The sequence below is a fragment of the Psammomys obesus genome, unplaced genomic scaffold (assembly GCF_907164565.1).
Source record: "Psammomys obesus unplaced genomic scaffold, mPsaObe1.curated_primary_1811, whole genome shotgun sequence".
Classification (NCBI taxonomy): domain Eukaryota; kingdom Metazoa; phylum Chordata; class Mammalia; order Rodentia; family Muridae; genus Psammomys; species Psammomys obesus.
The window spans coordinates 2,310,743-2,332,615 of record NW_026596064.1 but is presented as its reverse complement, the minus strand read 5'-3'; the positions used below and the strand labels follow the sequence as shown (position 1 = coordinate 2,332,615).

The following is a 21,873-nucleotide window of genomic DNA, read 5'->3' as shown; positions in this document are numbered from 1 at the left end:
AAAACAATTGTTATTGTTAAGAAATTAGTGCAATAAAAGAGAAATGTGACATTCTGCCTGAGACACTGGGGCCAAAGGTGCTATTATAGTTCTTCTGTTTCTATGACAAAACACTGATAAAAAGCAGCATGAGATAGAAAGGGTTTATTTGGCTTAGTCAGTGTCCATCTTTTTAGGGAAGTCAAGGCAGGAACTTAAACAGTTAGTCACATCTCATAGTCAATGAAGAGAAAGAATAAACACTCCCTGAACTTGTCAGCTAACTTTCTCCTCCCTTATACTGTTAAGGACCCCTGGCTAGGGAATTGTGCCACCCACAATAGACTTGGTAGCATTACTGAAAATCAAGACAATCTCCCACAGACATATCATGTCAATGTGATCTAGACAATTCCTTATTAAGACTCGTTTCTTGAGAGATTCTAGGTTATGCCAAGTTGAAACTAACCAGCCCAGGCTTTAGATCTAGTAAGAATGTAAATTTATTTGGACTAAGAATACCTGAACTAGAATGTTGCCAGAACCAATACTGTTTATGAAAGTATTTGCCCAGGTTCAGCCAGCCCACAAAGGCACAGTGGCCATCGCAGCTGCAGTAGAAGTCAGATTACACAAACTAGAAGAACTAGATAGTGCTAGTAGTTTTGCAGGCATGCAAAACACAAGACCTATGGGGTTATGGAGACTTGTGCCAATGTTCCAGAAAGCAATAGAGCCAGGTAATGTATGTCAAGGTTAGTTCCCAGCAAGGAGGCCCTGAGAGGCCACTGCATGAGGCTGTAAATGGAGACATCAGACTATTGGAGATGGCAGGATCGTGTGGTGTCTGGATGAAAGCTGCAGGCACAGAGTGGAGGAAGAGACAGGACACAGGTCCTGTGAGCATAAGTGGAAGGGCAGGACTATTCTTGGAGACCAGATAATATAACCAAGAGATCCAGGACTGAACATGGTGCTGCAGGATTTGATGTCTGCTCCAATGGTTTGTTTTATTAGTCCCACCTTTCCTGGGAACACCTACAATCCTCCCTTTCTGAGTAGGAATCTTCACTCTGTGTCACTGTAAACAGATAATATGTAACTTTTCTGTTGACTTTATAGGGCTCTCAGAAAAATCTCTGGCCTTGCATGTAAAACTGCACATGTGTGTGAAGGCCAAAGGATAAGTATGGCTGTCATTTTTCAGGAGATGCTCACTTTGGTTTTGGAGATAGGATCTTTCTCATTGGCTTAGCATTTCCCAAGTAGTCTAGTTTTAGCTAGCCACTGAATCCCAGGGAGCCACCAGTCTCTTCTTCCTCAGCCCTGGGATTATAAGTATGTACCACTGTTTCTGACTCAGGTTGCCAACTGAGCCATCTTCCCCACCCTGAAACTTTAGACTTTTGAACACTTTTGAGACTGTTAAGAATCATGGGGCTCTTTGAAGCTGGCCTGAATACATCTTGAGTTATAAGAGGCCCCTCAGCTTATGGGGACCAGGGTGAGAATGCTATGGCTTACAGTAACGTGTCTGGGTGTCATGTTGACAAGTGGTGAACTCGTGGATGGTTAATCATGACTGAATTTCGAACCACCTAGTAGACTGGATGTCCCTACAAGAGCTTGTCAGGAGGAAATGAACTGAGGAACAAGGCCCGTGAATACAAGAGGCACCATTCCACAGACTGGTAGCTGGGAGGAAGGAGGCTGCTTACAAGCCAGCATTCCCTTTCTTTGCTTCCTGATTTACATTAACTCTGTCAAAAGAAATCCTCCCTCCATTTAGTGGCTTCTGTAGGAATTGCGTACAATTGCGTACAAATCCTACAGAATTGTAGGAATTCTTCCAACAGACAGTAAATCCTTCTTAATTTATTTGAGAAGCTAAGTCCAATAAGCCTTTTAAAAAAGTTGTAAACATCAACAAACTTTAAAAAATTTCCTGTACAATTTGTTTAGATATTAATATACCCATTTCTTTCTACTCTTATGAAGTATATAAGATTCACAGCACGTGAACATTTCACTAACTGTTGTAAATTATGCACAATTTTTATCCCATTGGGAGTTCTCTGAAGATAAAGTTTATGCCTTCCTGAAACCTACCCTGACACATAATTTATAAATAATAAACACTTAGGTTTTTAAAAAATGGCTTTGAGTTTACATAGTCTTCTAAACCAATGGTCATCTTTCTGAAAAGGACCTAAGAATAAATATTTCAGGTTTTGTAGCTTCATTCACAACTTCTTTACCTCAGTGGTTTAGTTTAACAAAAACAGATGGGCCAGATTTGGACCAAGGGCAAGTCTACTGTAAGATAACAACCATCCAAAATCCTAAGGAAAGCTGAACTACTTTGCTGTTCCTATGTTGGAGACAGTGGCCACTGGAGATACCACCCAACCCCCAAAGGCTAAGAGATGAGGGGCAGCTTGGAAATGTCTGACTAAAGAACTATTTACCTACTCCTCAGTGCTGACTATCTACCAGACCGAGGGGATTCACAATCCCTCACAGTTATTTGTAAATGTGACTTGTGAGAAAACGTATTCTGAACGAATCTTAGAATGAAATGAGCCATGTACCTCTTTTCACTTCTCATCGAACAGAGAGGTCCCCTTGTTTCAACAGCTCTATCTGTGGGATGAAAAGAAAAGACCCTTTATTAACCAATCACAAGCTGGAATTTCATCTGACAGCTTCAAAGTTCCAGGTCATTTGTTTGCACTGACACTAATGTGAACTCCAAAGCCACTAGCTACCTCACGTACAAGCACCTAAAATACATGGAACTTTCTCTTCCTTAAATATAATCTTGAGCACAAACTGACAGCAGTTCATTCTGTAAGCTAAAATCATTCAGTGAACAGTTATTGGAGAAATATAAAAAAGTTAATATTAAGTAAATTAATTAGTCTCACAAAATATACTACTATACAGGCATTTCACAAATCAACTTAATCTTAAAGCAATTTTCTTTTTTAAAATAAAACTTCAGGTACTAGGTAAGTGCTAGCCAAAATCTTAAAGCCTAACAATATTTTATGGCCTGGTATACCATAGTTCAGTAACATACTTGCACAAGAACTAACGCCAATGTCTTAAGATAAAGCTAAATCTGGAACTCACACTGTTTTGGAACAAAATGAGTTGTTCTGACTCCATGATTCTGCTCCTCCATCCAGCCTTTGGTCTTTAATGTGTCCATTTGACTTCTCTGAGAACTTAGAAAGACAAAAGTGAGGAAGATCAGGCACAAAAGGAAAGACCTTAGAGTGGAGAAAGCATTAACTGACCCACAACACCTGAATAACAACAAAAACCTACAATATGTAATAACCCAAGTTAAAATTGTCAATAATAATTTGTTCTTTCTGTATTCAAAAAGCTGGATAGTTCTGTGACTGAACTTGATAGTTCCATACTTTATGGGACCCTGTGTATTTACAATTACTTGTTAGAATTATGAGGTGAACTGAAATTCTGAACGTGTTCATTCTTGCCCCACTCCTCCAGATAAATGTAAGACTAGACATGACTTCCTTTTCTACTCTCATCTATCTCATCAAATCACTAGAATTTAATTAACAAGCAATGTCATAAGCAAAGTTCTTATGACTAGTCGACTTGAATCTTGTTTCTGAGTAGAGGATGCTAAACGGTTAACCAGCAGATACCTCAGGGATTATGTGTCAAGTGTGTGTGTGTGTTAGAAGGAAATACAAAGCACTGTGAGGGAGTAAAGAAAGAAAAGAGGGAGGAGATGAAAAGATGAGCAGAAGAAAGGAGCTAGGACAAAGGCAGAGAGACATACTGTGGGAAATATTTGTGTTGAGGAGGCTGGGAAGTGATTCCCTTTTTTTTCATGTAAGTTGCATGTGATATCAAATGAATACAATCCCAGAAAGTGGAAGGCTGAGAGGCAGGAGAATAATAAATTCCAAGCAGTGTGTGTTAGACAGTGAGATCCTGTCTTGAAACAAAACAACCACAAAGAAACAAAACAAACAAACAAAAACCAACAAAAAACTATCGAGGCAGTGATGGCACATGACTTTAAGCTTATCATCAGGAGGCAAAGGCAGAGGAAGAGGCAGGTGGATGAGAGCTCGAAGCCAGCCTGGTCAATAGAGTGAGTTCCAGGACAGCCGAGGCTACACAGAGAAACCCTGTCCTAAAAAACCACACACACAAAGAGAGGGAAAGAGAGAGACAGAGAGAGAGAGAGAGAGAGAGAGAGAGAGAGAAGAAGAATTCATGTGGGCAAAGGACTCTACAGCTAACAGAAAATTCCATTTTGTAAGCCACTGTACTACCATGTCACACAAACTACACAGCAAGTTCTCTTCACACCAACACCTCTCCAAAAACATTAAAAACAACAGATACAATGCTAAAGAAAAACACTAACAAAGCATTTTCTTATCAGCTCCTCTTACCTATGATGTGAAGCTACGGGACAGAGAGTATTTCCATGACTACTTTCTTTAAGTCGCTCCAGTAACTTTCGGTATTTTTCTCTTTCATCCTTTTGGACACCCTGAATAAGAAAGCATGCGTGGTTAGTAGTAGCATATGACATTTAAACTCAGATCTAACCAGACACTGGCTGATGAGGTACAGCCCACAGATGCACTTTTTGAAGTTGCTTTAATTAAGTACCAACCTCATGAAATTTTTTGAAAAGCCTAAACCCTGACTTCTTTTACAAAAACAAAACAAAAAAATGAGTCAACAAACTGGAGCTATCCCCTTTATGTAAGCCATTTGCCTTCTACCCTCCTTCACTCATTTACATTATACTCTGTATTATTTTTCTCAATTAAAAACATGTGCTCCATGAACTCCGTGGCTAGCTCTTTGATCATCTCCCCCAATGGAGGGACAGCCTTATCAGGCCACAGAGGAAGACAATGCAGCCACTCCTGATGAGACCTGATAGGCTAGGGTCAAAGGGAAGGGGAGGAGGATCTCCCCATCAGTGGATTTGGGGAGGGGCATGGGACAAGAAGAGGGAGGGTGGGAGGGATTGGGAGGGGAGGAGGAAGGGAGCTACAGCTGGGATACAAAGTGAATAAACTATAATTAATAAACAACAAAACAAAACAAAAAACATGTGCTTGCTAAGACTGCCTACCCATTGTCCTAGAGCCTTATCTGCTCAGTCTCATCTCAGGTCTCCGGAAACACTCAAGTTTCTCTACTTAAACACCAGGGGGCCTTTGGCCCATATTCCCTTGGCCTGTCTGCTGACTTATAAGTTATTTATGTAAAACTCCTGAAGGCAGGGGACAAAAATATTTAGGATTCAAATCCTAAATTACTAAAAGCTAGTGCAGCATCTGGGACTTGAGCAAGTATTTCTTTGATGAATCAAACAGCTCACAAAACTCTTTACTGAATTAAAATAGCTGATGATATTGGGGAATGGCAGAGACAGAAATAATCCTCAACAATCCCATAATAAATGAAGATCTCAAGAGAGAAATGAAGTACTGTTTCCTCCTCACACTAAGCGTTCTGAAAGGGGGAGGAAAATGATGGTTATTAAAGTTTATAAATTATGTAGGCATGATGGTGCATGTACTTAATTCTAGCACTCAGAAGGGGAAACAAATTTCTCTGAGTGCAAGGACAGTATGGTCTACATACTGAGTTCTAGGACAGCTAGGGCTATGTAGAGAGACCCTGTCTTCAAAACATAAAATGAAATAGTAATTTCTTCCTAGAAGGATTCTTTGTTTTAAGTGGACCTAACAGCTGAACCTGACTCAGTTATACATGTCTAGAGTAGCTTTGGATACTGAGCTACTGAGCACAGCCACAGCAGTCACTAAGAGTCAAAGGAGGCGGGGGAGGACCACGAAGGGAAGGGGTGCTGGGACACTTCAGAGTCACGGTACCCCTTTGGTACCTTTTGAATTTTAGGCCACAGCACACATTTTTACTCAAAAGAGTCATTAAAAACATTTCTTTAAGATATTAGGCTAAGAGAGCTGGGTGCAGTGGTACATGCCTATAATCCCAACACTTGGAGGCAAAGACAGGCGTGTGCCTGCGTGCGTGGGTATCAGGCTAAAAGGGCTTACCTCCTCCACAGTGCAATGGGGACGCCTCACACCCTTGCCACCCTCTTCAGAAATCATCTCTGTTACACCTTGCTCCTGAGGTTTCCATGTTAAGGAACTCTCTGGGTTGCTTTTGCTATGGCGACGGCCACTTGGTCTTCTATTATAGCCTTCTGATTTCAATGTAAAACTGGAGAATAAAAGAAAAAAAAGACCACATCATGAATTGGGATTTAAGTTCCTACGTCAGCCAATTATTTTGTTGCTCTAGTTTAAGACTGCTAGTTTCTAAACAATCATCATTTGCAAAGTTAGATATCCCAGCCTTCCACTTGGAAATGTCTGTTCTGGTCACTAGAGCTGTGAAATGAAAGCCCTCCTCCTCATAGGCAGGTTTCCAACCCCAGGCACAGATTTAGCTCCCCGACTGAACATACCTCTCTCCCTAATAGTATACTTTTTCTTTACTCACTGGACACCATGGAAACATTGGCTAAATGCTAGCAAATTCTATGCTGGGACAATGTAGCATGCCTATAGTCCCAAGTACTCAGATTTCTGTAGAAGGATTATTAATGCAATATAAATCACAAATTTTAGTGGCAGTTTATCTTTAGCCAACTATTTACCCAAGTGATGACACATGGAATCTATTAACTAGCCTAGAGCACACTACTGAGCAATAATTATTCCATCCTAAACCTCTGCCTCTGCCTCCTGAGTGATGGGATTGATTATAGGCCTTTGACATTGTGTCCAGCTTTATATTTGCATTTTTAACCATCTCCTAGCTCTGGTTCGTTTCTCCTGATGCACCTCTTCTTGGTCCTCTCCTCACGGCTAAACCCCCTACTTCCTCTCTCTCTCCTTTCCTCGCTGGACCCAAATGTCCTACCCTCTTCTATTACTCAGCATTAGCTAGCTGGTGTTTTATTAGCAGAACAGGGAACAAATGGTGGCATGTTTACACAAACTTGAGATAGGAGATACTTAGAATAAACATTACAATGTCATGTAGCTTGAAACCAGGTAGCAGGGTAGAAAAATCAGCATTTGAATGAACAAGGGCAAACTGTTCACAGTCCAAAGAAACATTATGCCAACAGATTTCACACTGCCTCTTGCTGCTGCACACCTCTGGTATGCTTTCATCCTTTGGTTTTGTAGACTGCATTGAATTTCAGAATAAACTATACTTTCACAGGTAAGTTTAGATACTCAGTTTCTGCAAGAACTATTACACTGAATGATGTCCATCTCAGTGCAATATACTTGGAGGCTATGATGTCATTTTGTGCCATCACTGACAATTATCTTTTTATTAAGGTAGTATCAGGCAGATTTCTCTGTAACAAGTTACTTTCCTCCCTTTATAATTAGTATGAAATTAGGGGAGATGTTATGTTAACATAAATATTCTTGGCCTTATAAAACCCCTACTTTAGCGCAACCAAGCCTTATCCATACAGTCATTGCTGTGATGGCCACAACATGGAAATCAATCTTCTCATACTTTCTGCACTCACACACAACACTTTGCTATATAGAGCTCTTCCTTTCCACAATATACATCCATCCATTGAAATTTGCATTCTGAGCTTTACTCACTTTGGAGTTTAAATTGCCCCCTATTCGGCCACAAAATACCTTCAAGTTTTTTCCCACGTCAGGCTGGTATTTCACCAGTTTTTGGACTCTCTTTAATGCTCTGATACAAGACACTCGTGTCAGTTTGTGTTTTCCCTTTTAGCTCTACAGTTTATCTTTCATCCAAATTCAGAGGCACCCAGTTTCTAGTTAGTTGGTCTGCCTCTCCCCACCCTGACCTCCCCTTTTCCTTTGTGGCAGGGTCTCCCTCTATAGCCCTGGCTGGGCTGGGACTGGCTATGTAGACCAGGTTGTCCTCAAACTTGACATTGCCTACCTCTGCCTCCCCAGTACGGGAATTAAAGGTATGTGCTACCACAGCTGGCTTTCATTTTAAAATGTTTTAAAGATTTATATTTTATGTTTAAGTGTTTTGTCTGTATGTATGGCTGTACACTGCGTGCATGCAGTACCCGTGGAGGCCAGAGGAGGGCATCAGAACCTTACAACACATGGGAGTGTTGGGAAGTGAACATGGCTGGGTCCTCTACAAGAGTAACAAGCACTCTCCACCCATGAATCAACTCTTCCAGCCACCCAGCCTTCATTTTTAATTATAAGTAGTTAGGCATGGATCCCTAGGTTTGTGTCTGTATGTGTTCACATTTGCACGCATGTACTTGTATGTGAGAGCAAGAGACCAACACTGGGCACCTACTTCAGCTGTTGTACACCTGATTTTTTTGAGGAAGGGCCTCACTGAACCTGGAAGTTCATCAATTCAGCTACACTGGTTGACAATGAGCTTAGGCATTTGCCTGTTCTCCCATTGCCAGCGCTTGGGGTTACAGATGCGTGTAGCTGTGGGATAGCTTTTTTTTTTCTTTATTAATTGCACTTTATTCACTTTGTACCCCCCCTGTGGTTCTCTCCCTCCTCCCGTCCCAATCCCTCCCTTCCTCCACCCTCTGCATGCATGCCCCTCCCCAAGTCCACTGATAGGGGAGGACTTCTTTTCCTTCCTTCTGATCCTAGTCAATTAGGTCTCATCAGGAGTGGCTGCGTTGTCTTCTGTGGCCTGGTAACGGTGCTTCCCCCTCAGGGGGAGGTAATTAAAGAGCAGGCCAATCCGTTTACATCAGAAACAGTCCCTGTTCGAATTACAATGGATAGCTTTTATATGAGTGCTAAGAATCCAAATTTAGTCTATACAGCCAGCACTTTATTGATTTAACTATCTCTCTAGGCCCAGAATTTTTAATAAAGAAAGATTGAGTCTTATCTTGAAAGATAAGACTAAAATAAGCCAAGGCAGTGGGCAGGCTCAAGTAAAGCACTGGGTGTTGGAGGGTGACAAAGAAAGCAGGGTCAAAGAAACTTAAAAATAATAAATAGCTTTTGAGATATGAACTGTACATTTATAAAAGGAACAAGATACTTAGAGAAAAATTCATGCAGAGTGGAGAGGACTCTTAGAATTTAAAAAACATGAGAGAACTTTAAAAAAAAAAAAGAGGCTATAAGAGAAAACTTGAGAGCTCAAAGCCAATTTGGATTAACACAGTAAGTGCAGGACAGCCTAAGTTACATAATAAATTCCAGTCTGGTGTGGACAATGTGGTTGAGAACCTATCTAAAACAAACAAACCCCACAAACAATAACAACAAAAATCAATAAACTTTGTTGGGGGGTTGTTTATTTTTTGAATCAGGGTCTCTTTATGTAGCAACCCTGGCTATCTTGGAATTAACTATGTAAACCAGGTTGGCCTTGAACTCAAGAGATCTGCCTGCCCTGCCTCCCAGTGCGGGATTAAAGATCTCCATCACCACACCTGACAAAACATGATTTTAAAAGGAACAAGACAAAAGAAGAGACTATGAAGTTAGATATCAAAGCAACAGGAATTCTAGAAAGTGTAAGTAAACAAAGAGGACACCTGACAAGATAGCTCAGTAGGTATAGATGCTGATGCCATATTCGATGAACTGAATTAGATCCCTGGAGCCTACATGATACAAAGAGAGAACCTTATAAACTGTCCTTAAATTTACACAGACACACACACACTAAATGTATTAAAAAAAAATAAATAAATAAAACAAGAGGGCAGGGCTCCAGGGTGCAATAGTGCATGCCTATAATCCTAGTACTCTGAGAGGTAGAGTAAGTGGATCTCTGAGTTCGAGGTCAGCCTGGTCTACGAAGTGAGTACAGTACACAGAGAAACACTGCCTAATAAACAAAAACAAAACAAAAAAAAGAGGAAAGAAATTATTGGAAAATAATTTTTACAGACATGTATGTTCAGTGCATAAAATTTATCCATATTTATATTTAAATTTTCAGTACTTTTCTATATTCATATACACATACAGTCTAAAAAAAGTGAGCACCAATTCTATTAAAAAATGGTTTTCATGGAGGCTGGTGAGATTGCTCAGTGAGTAAAAACACTTGTGCCCACAAAATATCTAATAACTATCTATAATTCCAGGGGTTCTAATATCCTCTTCTGGACTCCATGGGCAAAATATCCATACACATGAAGTAAACACAGACACTGTGTTTTCATTTTCATTTATTCTAGGCTGATTTTCATTTCCTTTTTGATTTCTCCCTTAACCTAATTGTTACTCAGTAGTATGCTGTGCAGTTTCCATGAGTCTGGGTACTTACTGCTGTTTCTACTATTGTTAATATCTAGCTTTTTTTTCTTTGTGGTCAGAGAGGATGCAGAATGTTATTTCAATTTTCCTACATTTATACTGAGACTTGTTTTGTATCCTAATATGTGGCCAGTTTTGGAGAAAATTCAATAGCTGCTGAGAAGAAAGTGTATTCCCTAACTGGATGCCACAACACCTAATAAAATCCCCAGTACCGGGCTGGAGAGATGGCTCAGTGGTTAAGGGCACTGCCTGCCCTTCCAAAGGACCCAGGTTCAATTCCCAGTAGCCACATGGCAGCTCACAGCTGTCTGTAACTCCATTTCCAAGGGATTGGACACTTTCACACTAATGCACATAAAATTAAAAAAATTAAAAAAAAACAATCCCCAGTACCAGGAATGGGCTACCTCTCGAGCTGTTGACTAACAGAATCCTATAGACCAACCCCCTAAACATTATAGGCTATTGCTAATGCTCTTGGTTACCCTCCAGAACTTGACAGTAAGACCCTATTCCTGAAAACATCACATACGTGAGTCACATAACAGAGAAATCTAGTTGATACTCAACTGAAAACTTAAACCATATTGTCTAGCTTTCACAGTGCTAGAAGGAACTGTGTACACCACCAGAGAAAGAAGTTATCATCAAACTCCTCCAGCTATGAACCCAGCAAGCTACAATAGTGGCACAAATTTTATGGGAGTAACCAACCAATTCAGATTGGATTTAAGCCCGCTCCATGAAATGGAGCCCATATCTGACACCGTCAGTAAGACCAAGACCATGTGACTAGATAGGTCATTGAGCTCTAGGAGAAAAATCTACTACTATTATTTTGCTAGATGGACACAGCAATAAAAATGTCTCTTAATGACACATAGACCAGTGCATCTCTTAATCCTTATCAGACAAACGTCTTGTGGTGACGGCTATTAACACAGAAACCCACATCAGGCCAGTGTATAGAGAATAAGCGACTTTAGAATGATCAGCCCTAAATGGATTGTCTGTATCATACCTCTCCCCTCAAGCCTCAAAAGCTGTGTAAGCTAAAGCCAGACCAAATCCTAGCATGGCAGTGGGTACAAACCCTATCCCTAGCTGAGAAGCTGTTGGCATTGACTGCTTCTAGAAGAGGGAAAGTCAGTTTTCTTTGATGGAGTAACATCAGGTATATCTATTATATTCCGGGGCAGGTCCCAAACTCAGGAGTAGCTAGCAACACAAACTGGACTTGATAGGGAGAAATGCATGAAGTAGGTAGGAGAGGATCTGGAAGGAGTTGAGCTTTTCACATAAAATACGTTGTGTGAAAATATAAAAAAAAAAAAAAAAAAAACAAATAAAAATGTTATTGAAAAAAAATAATATAACAGGGCTGTACAGATGGCTCAGTGATGAAGAGCACTGGCTGCTTTTCCAGAGGACTAGGGGTGGCTTCTGCCTCCTCAGGAACCAGCTATGAAAGTGGTACACAGACACCCATTTATATGAAATACTCATACACACAGAATTATTAAAAATAAAAAATCTTAAAATGGTTTTCAAAACCAAATCATACTATGGACACACAATATAGTTGGAAAAGAAACATTCAAGTCTAACCAGTCATATGATATTCAGCTATTACCCTCAGAGCGCCTGTTAATACTATGTAACAAAACAAAGTGAAAATGCCTAACAATAGTCAGTTCTACTTACAGAAAAGTAGAATTCAACACTTACTCAAAAGAAGGCAGGACTCTACGTGGCTGATCTCGGGTCACTGTCACTCTTATCTTTGGATAGTCACTTATTCCATTAGGCGATTTATTACCTTTAAGAACATATTTGCAATGAAAGGGAAAAAATACCATTGTGAACAGCCTGCATTAGGACAGAACATTTATTTACATGATAGAACTAAATCTCTTTTCAAAAGCATAGTAATCCAACATGAATGTTACAAAAAAAATTAAAGGAAAGCAAAGGCAGGGCTAGGAAAGTGGTGCTGTGATGTGATATTACCTAACATGGATGAGACTCTAACTCCCACAAAACCACAGCAGTAATCAAGTAACTGATATTAAAGCAGTATGTGTATTTCAAACTCAATTTATATAAACTTCAAAAAGACTTCAGAAAAAAAAAACTATCACCATTTTCAAGTCCTTTGAAATTAATTTTCTTTTTTGGTTTTTCAAAACATGGTTTCTCAGTTTAGCCTTGACTGTCCTGAACTCATTTTGTAGAGCAGGCTGGCCTCGAACTCAGAGATCCACCTGCCTCTGCCTTCCCAAGTGCTGACATTACAGGCGTGTGCCACCACGCTTGGCTCTGGAACTAATTTTCAATCACAGAGATCACAGAGTATAATGGTTTAAGTTGATGTGTCTGGTTATTAAATTGACACGGTGTAGCCTTGTGATGGCCAATCTTCACTGCCAACTTGACTAATGAGACTGGTGAGCTAAGTCTTGGGTATCTGTGAGGTTTCTACAGAAGACTAAATGAGGGACAAAGACCATCCTGAATGTGGACTGCAGACCTAGAAATAAGAGGAGGAAGGGAGAAAACCAACGAATAACAATATTCTCCCTTCCTTTTGCTTCCCAGTCTGCAATGAAGTAAACAGTCCTCTGTCACAGAGTCCCACTGCTGTGATATTCCTCACAAGAAACCACAGTGTAAACCCTGTGAAACCACGAGCTAAAACAAACCTCTCTCCCCAGTTTGTCCTCTCAGTTATTTTGGTCACTGCAATACCAAGGAATTAATACACTGGGGTCCATGTTTCCTCACCTTTGCAATTCTGCTACAAGAAGTACCTTAATGAAAAATGCTGAGGAGTATAACTGTAAAGCATAATTTCTTAGCTTCTGCTTTTGACTTCTGAACCTCAAGCTCTCTAACGCCGACTTTCAGTAGCCTCCTCTTCCTCCTCTCAAACTACAAGTCTACCTCCATATCAGACACTAAAACCATTTCTCAGAACCCTGGCTTCTTCTGAGCTTCCCACAATAGCACTTCATGTAGCACATATACTACAATCCCACTGCAAGCTCTAACGGCAATAGAGAGTCTATACAGCTGTAGGAATTAGGAACTTAAGGTTGCTCAACAGATATATGATGAACTCAGAGCAAGGACAAGGTCTTCTTTTACTCCTAGCCATTTAGCCTCAATGCATGGCACACAGAAAACTCTTAGGAATATCTTTTTGAGATTTATTTTTATTATTTTTAAATTATGTGTAAGTATATATATGTTTCTCTGTGTGGGTATGTGCATATGACTATAGGTACCCATGGAGTCCAGCAGAAGGTATCACATCCCCTGGAACTGCAGTTACAGGCAGTTGTGAGCTGCCTGATGTGAGTGCTGGGATCCAAACACAGGTCTCTGCAAGAGCAGTAAACACTCTTAAATACCTAGCCCTCTCTCCAGCCCTTTCCTGCTTCTTAATCAATGAGCCTTGATCTGAAGTCACATTAAGAACAATGCTAACATAAATAGAAACCACAGGATTCAAGAATTCTAAACAGACAAGAATTGTACAGGAGAGCTCCAGGCTGAACATCCTGGAGTAAAATCCTTAGTGCGGATGCTGAGGTTTCCAGTTTCAGATTTCAGAGTTCAGCTCAGAGATGCCCAACTGGTGGGGTTCATGCAAATATCCCCCAAATCTGAAAAACTCTAAAACCAAACACATTTCTAGTACCAGAAATTTAAGATAAAACTCACACTTGTTTTTATGGACAGTAAAGAGATTAGGCCTTTATTCTCATCCTAATCCAAATGGGTGTTTTTCTTAAATATTCTTAAAACTTTGGGGACACAGCTACAAGTACAAGAACAGTGAGCAAGAATACTTTGACACCTCACCCAATTTCAGCATGCTGCTGCAGGGTCCAAAACCTGTCAATTCACAAGATGAAGAGCTCGAAAACACCTGAAATAAAGCAATCACTTCTGTAGCACCCAGATTTGCAATTTGAAACTATTTTTTACTATAAAAGCTCACTCTATTCATGATTATTTTCTTTTTTGTTTTTTTGAGACAGGGTTTTGAGTCTTGGCTGTCCTGGACTCATTTTGTAGATCAGGCTGGCCTTGAATTCACAAAGATCCACCTGGCTGCCTCCCTGAGCGCTGGGATTACAGGCATGTGCCACTGTGCCCAGATATGACTGTTTTCAAGCTAGCACATAGAAATAACACCATTAAGATTAAAAAGTTGACAAAACAATGTTAAAAGGATAATTACAGATTTCCCACAAATACTTAAATAAGTAAGAAATTTCCTTCTTTAAGACAGACTCACCGTACAGATCAGGCCGACCTCACACTCACTCCGCTTTGTTCTTTTGTTTTTAAGGCAGTGTTTGACTCTGTAACCCAGGCACTGGAACTTACTTGGTAGGCAGGCTAGTCTCAAAAATTATGATTCTTCTGCCTCACCCTCCTAAGGATTATAGGCGTTAGCCACTACACCTGACTTTTCCTTCTTTTGTTTTTTGAGCAAGTGTCTCACTACGTTGTCACAAATGGTCTTGAATTTCTAAGGTCATCGAACTTGATTATCCTGCAGCACCCTTCTGAGCACTAGGATTACAAGTGTGTGCAACCAAGCTAAGTGAGCTAATACTTTTTCAAAGTCATTGCTTTCAACTCTTCTCTTTTTTTCTCTCTCTCTGTGTTTATGTGTATGTGTATGTGTTTATATGTATGTGGGTCAGAGGACAACTTGCAGGAATCAGTTCTTTCTACAATTTGGGTCCTAGGGACTAAATTCAGTTCATCAGGCTTAACAGCAAGTATCTTTTTTTTCACTGAGCCATCTTGCTGGCCCCCTAATATTCTTTATAAATATTTTTTAAATATTTAAACTTTTAATCTTTAATTTCATGACCTTCAGATCAAAGCTAATAAATTCATGATCATTTATGGATATAAGTCAATTTATATATATTTCCACAAAAGACTATGAAAGTACTTTTTAATTTAATTATTTTTATTTTACTAAAATTCAAATTTTAAAAACTAAGTACAAAATCACAGTGTGTAGGGCTGGAAGCATAACATAGTAGTAGACTCATGCTTAAGATACACAAGACCTATGCCAGGCATGCCTTTAATTTCAGCACTTGGTAGGTAGAGGCAGGTGGATCTCCATGAGTTCAAGGCCAGCCTAGTCTACATAATGAGTTCCAGGACAGCCAGGGCTATTTAAAGAGACCCTGTCTCAAAAACAAACAAGTAAACAAACTTAAAAAAAAAAAAAAGACATACAAGGCCCCATCTCCCATAACTCCCTCCCTCCCCCACCCCCCCAAAAAAGAAAAAGAAAAACAGACCAGTATGGAAGCCCAGTCCAACTTACCTCTCCAGAAGGGGACACATTTCGTGTTCCATTACAAGCAGAAGACACCATGGGTTTTGTGGTCAGCTGGAATGGGAATCCAAATAAACTGGCAGCATTGTAGAGACTGTTTTTCACTTGGTGAATGAAGCAATCTAGAAAGTATCAACAAACTATAAACACAGAACACTAAATTTTCAGAAAAACACTATATTTTGAAAAGAACCTATCTTAGTTCTCAACAGTCTTACTTTTGATAAAAATTTATGTATAAAAATATCTTTGAGCCATTGAGATCCTAGTAACAGTGCAGGCTATGCAAGCTCAGAAACCTGAGTGAGTCCCAGAACCTGTGTAAAGATGAAGAGAACTGAATCCAAAGTTGTCCTCTGACCCCCACTGGCATGGCTCAGCACAAATCCATTCACACATGTACATCATGCACACACGAATAATAAGACATTTCCCAACTGAGTTAGAGGAATTCTAGCGCATGAATTTTGTTTTAATCAACTACTGGAACTGCTACAAAAACATTAAACTATTACTTTAGTAAACCATGAACTGATTCACCAAGAAATTATCTGAAATAGCAGCTTTTGAGGAGTAAGCTCTGAAGACTACATAAAATGAAGTGTAACAACGGCACATATGAACACATATTGATGGGTCTGGAAACCTATAGAGAACACCAACATCTACTTACTACTATGCCCTTCCTTCCAAGGCAGGTAACAACAGTGATTGCCTTAAACCAGCTACAAAGTCCCTGATAAATCCTGAGTGAAGTATAGAACACAGAGCTCTTGAGCATCTGTGACAAGGAAAAGCTATCCCTCTACTGAATCAGATGCACTGGCCAATCTCAAGCTCATTTCTTCCTGGTACCAAAGATTACAAAACAGAGAAGTAAACAATGGGGGGGGGGGGGTTATTTCGGTGCTCCTCCACTTCCTTCTTTTTTATAATACAACCTTCTAGCTTTCTTCACATTTATGTTGCCTACAGTTTCCTTTGTATTCACTAATTAAAGAAATTGTAAAGAACTAGTTTCTGTTTCAAAAAGAAAAATAGCAACAGCGTTCCAATATAGATAAAATAAGAAATAGTCTCTAGAAGAGGGAAAGGCTCAGATAATTAAGAAAATGTGGTTAAGATAAGGCAGGATCCAATTTGGAAGTAATTTATTTGTTTGCTGAGTACGATGTGCACATTTGTAATTCCTGTCCTGTTCTAATTATGCTTACTATTACTGTGTGAAAACACCATGACCAAAGCAACCTAGGGAGGAAAGGGTTTATATGGCTTACATTCCATCATCGCTGTTCACACTGAAGGAAGTCAGGGCAGGAACTCAAATGAGGCAGGAACCTGGAGGCAGGAGCTGATACACAGGCCATGGAGGAGTGCTGTTTACTGGCTTGCTCCCTGTGGCATACTTAGCTTTATTATAGAACTTAGGACAACCAGTCCAATGGGATCACAATGGGCTGCGCCCTCCCAAATCAATCACTAAAAAAATCCTACAGGCTTGCAGCCAGATCTTATGGAAGCATTCTCTCAATTGAGGTTCCTTCCTCTCCAATGTCTTTAGCTCAAGCCATGCTGACATAAAAGGTGGCACACGCCTATGATCCCAGTACTCATGGAGGCAGAGACAGGCAGATCTTTGAGTTTGAGGCCAGCCTGGTCTACAAAGCAAGTCCAGGACATCCAAGGATACACAGAGAAACCCTGTCTCAAAAACCAAACCAAACCAACAGCCAGCATGCATCTCAACTTCAAAAGGTGAATCCAAAGTTGGAGACAACCTGGGCAACACAGTGAACTTAAAAGACAGCCTGTACTACATATGGAGACTCTGTCTCAAAAAAGTACTAACAAACATTCGCAAACTGTTTATTATTTTAGGAATTGAGAGATAATTCCAGGATATTCCTATAATAATGCTGAAGGATGTTTCTACTCTTGTGCTTTTTAAGTGAGTAAAAAAGAGCATTAATGATTGGTGTTTACTCCACAGGCCTAAGAAGACAAGAAGTACCTCTTAATAACATAATAGTAGCTACTAAAGTATTGGAATGTTTTATTTTCCTATAACTTTTGAAAAAATACAGGTATGTCCTAATACTGTGTTAAATTATTTCATGTACTCCCTTTTAAAGGAAGGTCATCCTGTCTCTTTTTTAGAAGAAGCTAAGACTAGGCTGTGTGTGTGTGTGTGACAGGTTTTTAATCCCAGCACTCAGGAGGCAAAGGAAGGCAGATCTCTGGGTTCCAGGCCAGACTGGTCTACAGAGTAAGCAAACAATCCAAAAACAGGGCAGGGGGAGGGCGCAGGGTTAAGACTAACCTGTAATTCCAAAGTCTCTGGCTTTCACCTATAAATCATGGGTCTGCTACACACACAAATAAATTAAATTAAAAAATTTAAAAACAAGCTGGGTGGTGGTGGCATGCACCTTTAATCTCAAGCACTTGGGAGGCAGAGGCAGGTGGATCTTTGTGAGTTCAAGGCCAGCCTGGTCTACAGGCCAAAGCTACACAGAAATTCCCTCTCAACCCCCCTCCCATAAGAAATAAATAAAAACTTTGAATTCTCTGAGTTAAACTAACCACATTTCAAGTACTCCACAGACAGATCTACTGGCCAGCACACTGTGGACGACACACAGGCATTTGCTTTACCCGGCTTCATCTTCAGCTTAGATTCCTCTCTGCTGTTTGCATTAAGAAAATCAATTTTGATATTCAACAAAATTGGTGGCGTGGGGTGATCCTTAGCACAGAAGTAGATGAGTGCCATACACAGCCTGCTCAGGGACTTTCCTAACACTATCAGAGTTCTGTTTTGTTTTGTGGTACTGGAGACTGACCTTTGGGCATTGAGTACATTAGACAATCAATGGGCTATATTCCCACCCTCTTTACTTTGCAACAAGGTCTCATTGGATCATTTAAGCAGGCTTTGATCCACCTGCCTCAAGATCCTTGGTAGCTAAGATCACAGGCCTGTGTTAACCAGGCCCTGGGCACCACCAGTTGTTTTGTTTTGGTTATGGTGCCTTATGTATTTTACTGCGTTCAAGTAAAGATAATATTTATTTATATTTATTTTTTAAAATAGCTCACTTTTTTCTTAGATAGTTAAAAGTATGATTGTAGAGAAGCCTACTATTTATTTTTTTCCTTTAAAGACATACTCAATAGGTATTTATTGGATTGAAATGAAGTATCAACAAGTCCCACAGTGATACTTGGGACAGATACACAGTCTGTCCCATCACATCTGGAACAGACCCAAATTCATGGTCATTGTTGAACATAGGATATTCTACAGTATTCTCCTGTGCCTTGCCCTTTAATCTACTTTTATTCTCATCTACCAGTCAGATGCAAGAAAGTAGGTCTGTGATAAGTTCACCCAGCCAGATAAATCTGATTAGTCAATTTGACTGGTTTCTTCCTCAACATAAAAGAAAAATTACCTTTTATTACAGAAAACTTAAGTACGTTCCACACACTCCACACGTCCAGCAGTCACCTCTAGGTAAGACAATGGTGTCAGGAAGGAGGCAACTTTTCATGTCTGCACTTTTTACCTTTTGAATTTTGTCCCATGCATATAGTTTCTCTACTAAAAGAAATGCATTTTAAAAATGTGGTACCTAATCTTGGTCTTTTAGCTGGGATTTCATCGGTGTCCACTGTGGTAGAAAACAGAGTGCTGTAAAGAAAGGAAAACAAGTATATATGTATATAGGTAATACACACATTTCTATAAACACTTACCCAGAGCTGGAGATGTGACTCAGTTGCACAGCATGTTTAGCATGGAAAAGTCACTGGGTCAACCCCTAGCACCAAAACAAAAACTTCATACAACATGCCATCTTCCAATCTACTAGTCGTGAGATGAAATGTGTAAAACAGAATGCTATTTCTAAATCTTAAGAAAGACCCAACACTCCCTACCACAGAATGGTGTAATCTGGTCAAATTAAACCAACACATCGTTTGTTTTTGAAACAATGACCCCAAAGACAGTATTTTATTGTTTTTTTAGTTTTTCAAAATGGGGTTTCTCTGTGCATACTTGGCAGTCCTGGTCTCACTTTGTAGACCAAGCTGGCCTTGAACTCACAGAGATCTGTCTGTCTCTGCCTCCTCAGTGCTGGGATTACAGTTTTTTGTTTGTTTTGTTTTGAATTCAAGTGACAATGTAAGCAGCCTTAAGTGATAAGGTATTTGCTGGGGGTTGGGGGAGAACGCTTAACTGACCCCCACAATCCCTATCCCAGTGCTGGGAATTGAAAGCAGGACAGGCATGATGTCTACCGCTAAGACATACCCTAAAATGAGTTGTTTTATAAGATGTGAGTCCCCAAGTGCAGTAAAAAGCAGGGGTTAGGCAGCTAGGATTCAAGGCTGGCCTGGGCACACACACAAAGGGGAGAGGGACTGGACAGTGAATGACTCTGAGGGACTATGAATGAGAGTAAGTGTGAGGAGATTAAAAGTTCCCATTCAATAAATAGGCAGTCTGATTGTGCACTAGACTTGGCATAAAACACTGGGAGAGAAAAAACAAACAAACAAAACACTGTCTTTACGTAGTATATAGTAAGAGTTGCTTTGGGGACTTTGTAATTATCGTAAATGATTCTAATCTGCAACCCACGGAGCTGAAGATGCTGTATATCTCCGGAATATGTGCTATGGCTTAGCTAACAATCAATTTCATCAGTGACCTACATTCCTAAAATCAGCTGTGCATCATTTTGTTCTTCTTCCCCTAAAGAAATCTTGCGTCCACTTCTCTTAACTCGAAAACGCAAATTGTCATAAAAATAAGTGAGGCAGACGTAGCAAAGGAAAGGAAAGGTAAAGAGAGGGAGGGAGGCAGGGAAGATACTTTTGGGGAGTACAGAACTTGCACAGTATTTTGTTTTCTAGATGAATCTTTAAAGGGGAGCAGGTGCTAAGTAGTAACATTTGTTATTTCCCTCTGATTTTAACCGAGTCTTAGGAGAGTGCGGTACCTACTTTCTTTCTGCCTCTTACGCGGATGCTAAGGAACAGGACCATTCTCTTCCCCTCTAGCCCTACACACACACCCACCCACCCACCCACCCACCCCGACGGCTGCCGTAAAACAAGACCACTGCTGTTCCTCGGTACGAAGTGAACAGTATTGGCAGTCAAACGACTATAGGCAAACTCCTACTGGCTCGTCCCTGCGCTGCCCGCCCGCGATGACACCGGGCGACAGGAGCTGTATCCGGCCAGCGGCACAACGCCGGCCTCCCATTCCCCTTCCGCTCCCACCCCGGGGGCGCGGACTCGCCCCAGGCCTCCGCGGTCCCGGAGCCGCCGGTTCCTACAGGCCGACTGCGCCCAACGCCAGCGCGGGGGAGGGGACCGGCGCGCGGCCGCCTCACCTGCTCGAGCGCCGCCTCTTGAGCAGGGCGCGGGCCCCGGGCGCGGGCCGCTCGCACAGGCGGAGAATGGTGCCGAGAACCTTAGCCAGCCATCTGTACATTCCAGGCCTGAGCAGCAGCGGCGGCCGACACACCCCGAGACGCGAACCCCAGAGCTGTCGCCGCCGCCGCCGCTGCCGCCTTCGCTGCTTCGGCCGTCGCCAGGCTCAGGCGCGGACTGGTGACGCCATCAGCGGGCCCACAGATTTAACGTTCCCCGGGCTGTGGGCGGGCCCGCGCGGCGCCGCTGACGTCACCCTGGTCCGCCCAACGGGAGAGCGGCCTCCGTGGTCTGCGCACGCGCAGCCCGCCCCTTGACGCTCGCAAGCCTAGCAACAGGAAGCCGGACCGGCCGTGCGGGCTCTTGCGTGGATCTGATTGGCAGGCTGGAGGGTGGGGCTTTCTCTTTGGCAGAGCCAGTCAGGAGTCGGTCTCGGGACAAGGCCCACACACCCGGCCCACGTGTACCGCTGCTGGGCTGTGAGAACTAAGGGATCAACCAAACAGTGGGGGCTCTGTAAAAGAATCCCAAGGTGGAAATAGGTCAGGTTAGTCAATGAGTGTTTAGCGTTTTGCTCTTTATTTTGCATCTACACGGGGCTCGTACTTTACACGGCTTGCTGTCACGTTCACGGCAACCGTATGCAATTGGGAGTCTTGGGGGTTTCATAAAAAAAATCAAAGGTATATAGCAATTAAAATCATATGCCTAAGATAATAAGGCTATCCACTAGGG

The 21,873-nt window shown here is 41.3% G+C and overlaps 1 protein-coding gene across 1 annotated transcript in view; it reads right to left on the bottom strand.

Moving 5' to 3' along the window:
* Positions 1 to 21,302, bottom strand: part of Senp2 (SUMO specific peptidase 2) — a 42,315-nt gene extending 21,013 nt beyond the window's left edge. The window contains exons 1-9 of the mRNA XM_055624886.1: positions 21,099 to 21,302; positions 19,326 to 19,384; positions 15,679 to 15,812; positions 14,181 to 14,247; positions 12,042 to 12,132; positions 6,075 to 6,243; positions 4,425 to 4,525; positions 3,115 to 3,209; positions 2,571 to 2,622 (exon numbers count right to left, since the gene is read on the bottom strand). Coding sequence (XP_055480861.1) covers positions 2,571 to 2,622; positions 3,115 to 3,209; positions 4,425 to 4,525; positions 6,075 to 6,243; positions 12,042 to 12,132; positions 14,181 to 14,247; positions 15,679 to 15,812; positions 19,326 to 19,384; positions 21,099 to 21,199 — 869 coding nt within the window. The 5' untranslated portion in view covers positions 21,200 to 21,302. The remainder of the gene's footprint in view (positions 1 to 2,570; positions 2,623 to 3,114; positions 3,210 to 4,424; positions 4,526 to 6,074; positions 6,244 to 12,041; positions 12,133 to 14,180; positions 14,248 to 15,678; positions 15,813 to 19,325; positions 19,385 to 21,098) is intronic.
* Positions 21,303 to 21,873: the final 571 nt, after the last annotated feature.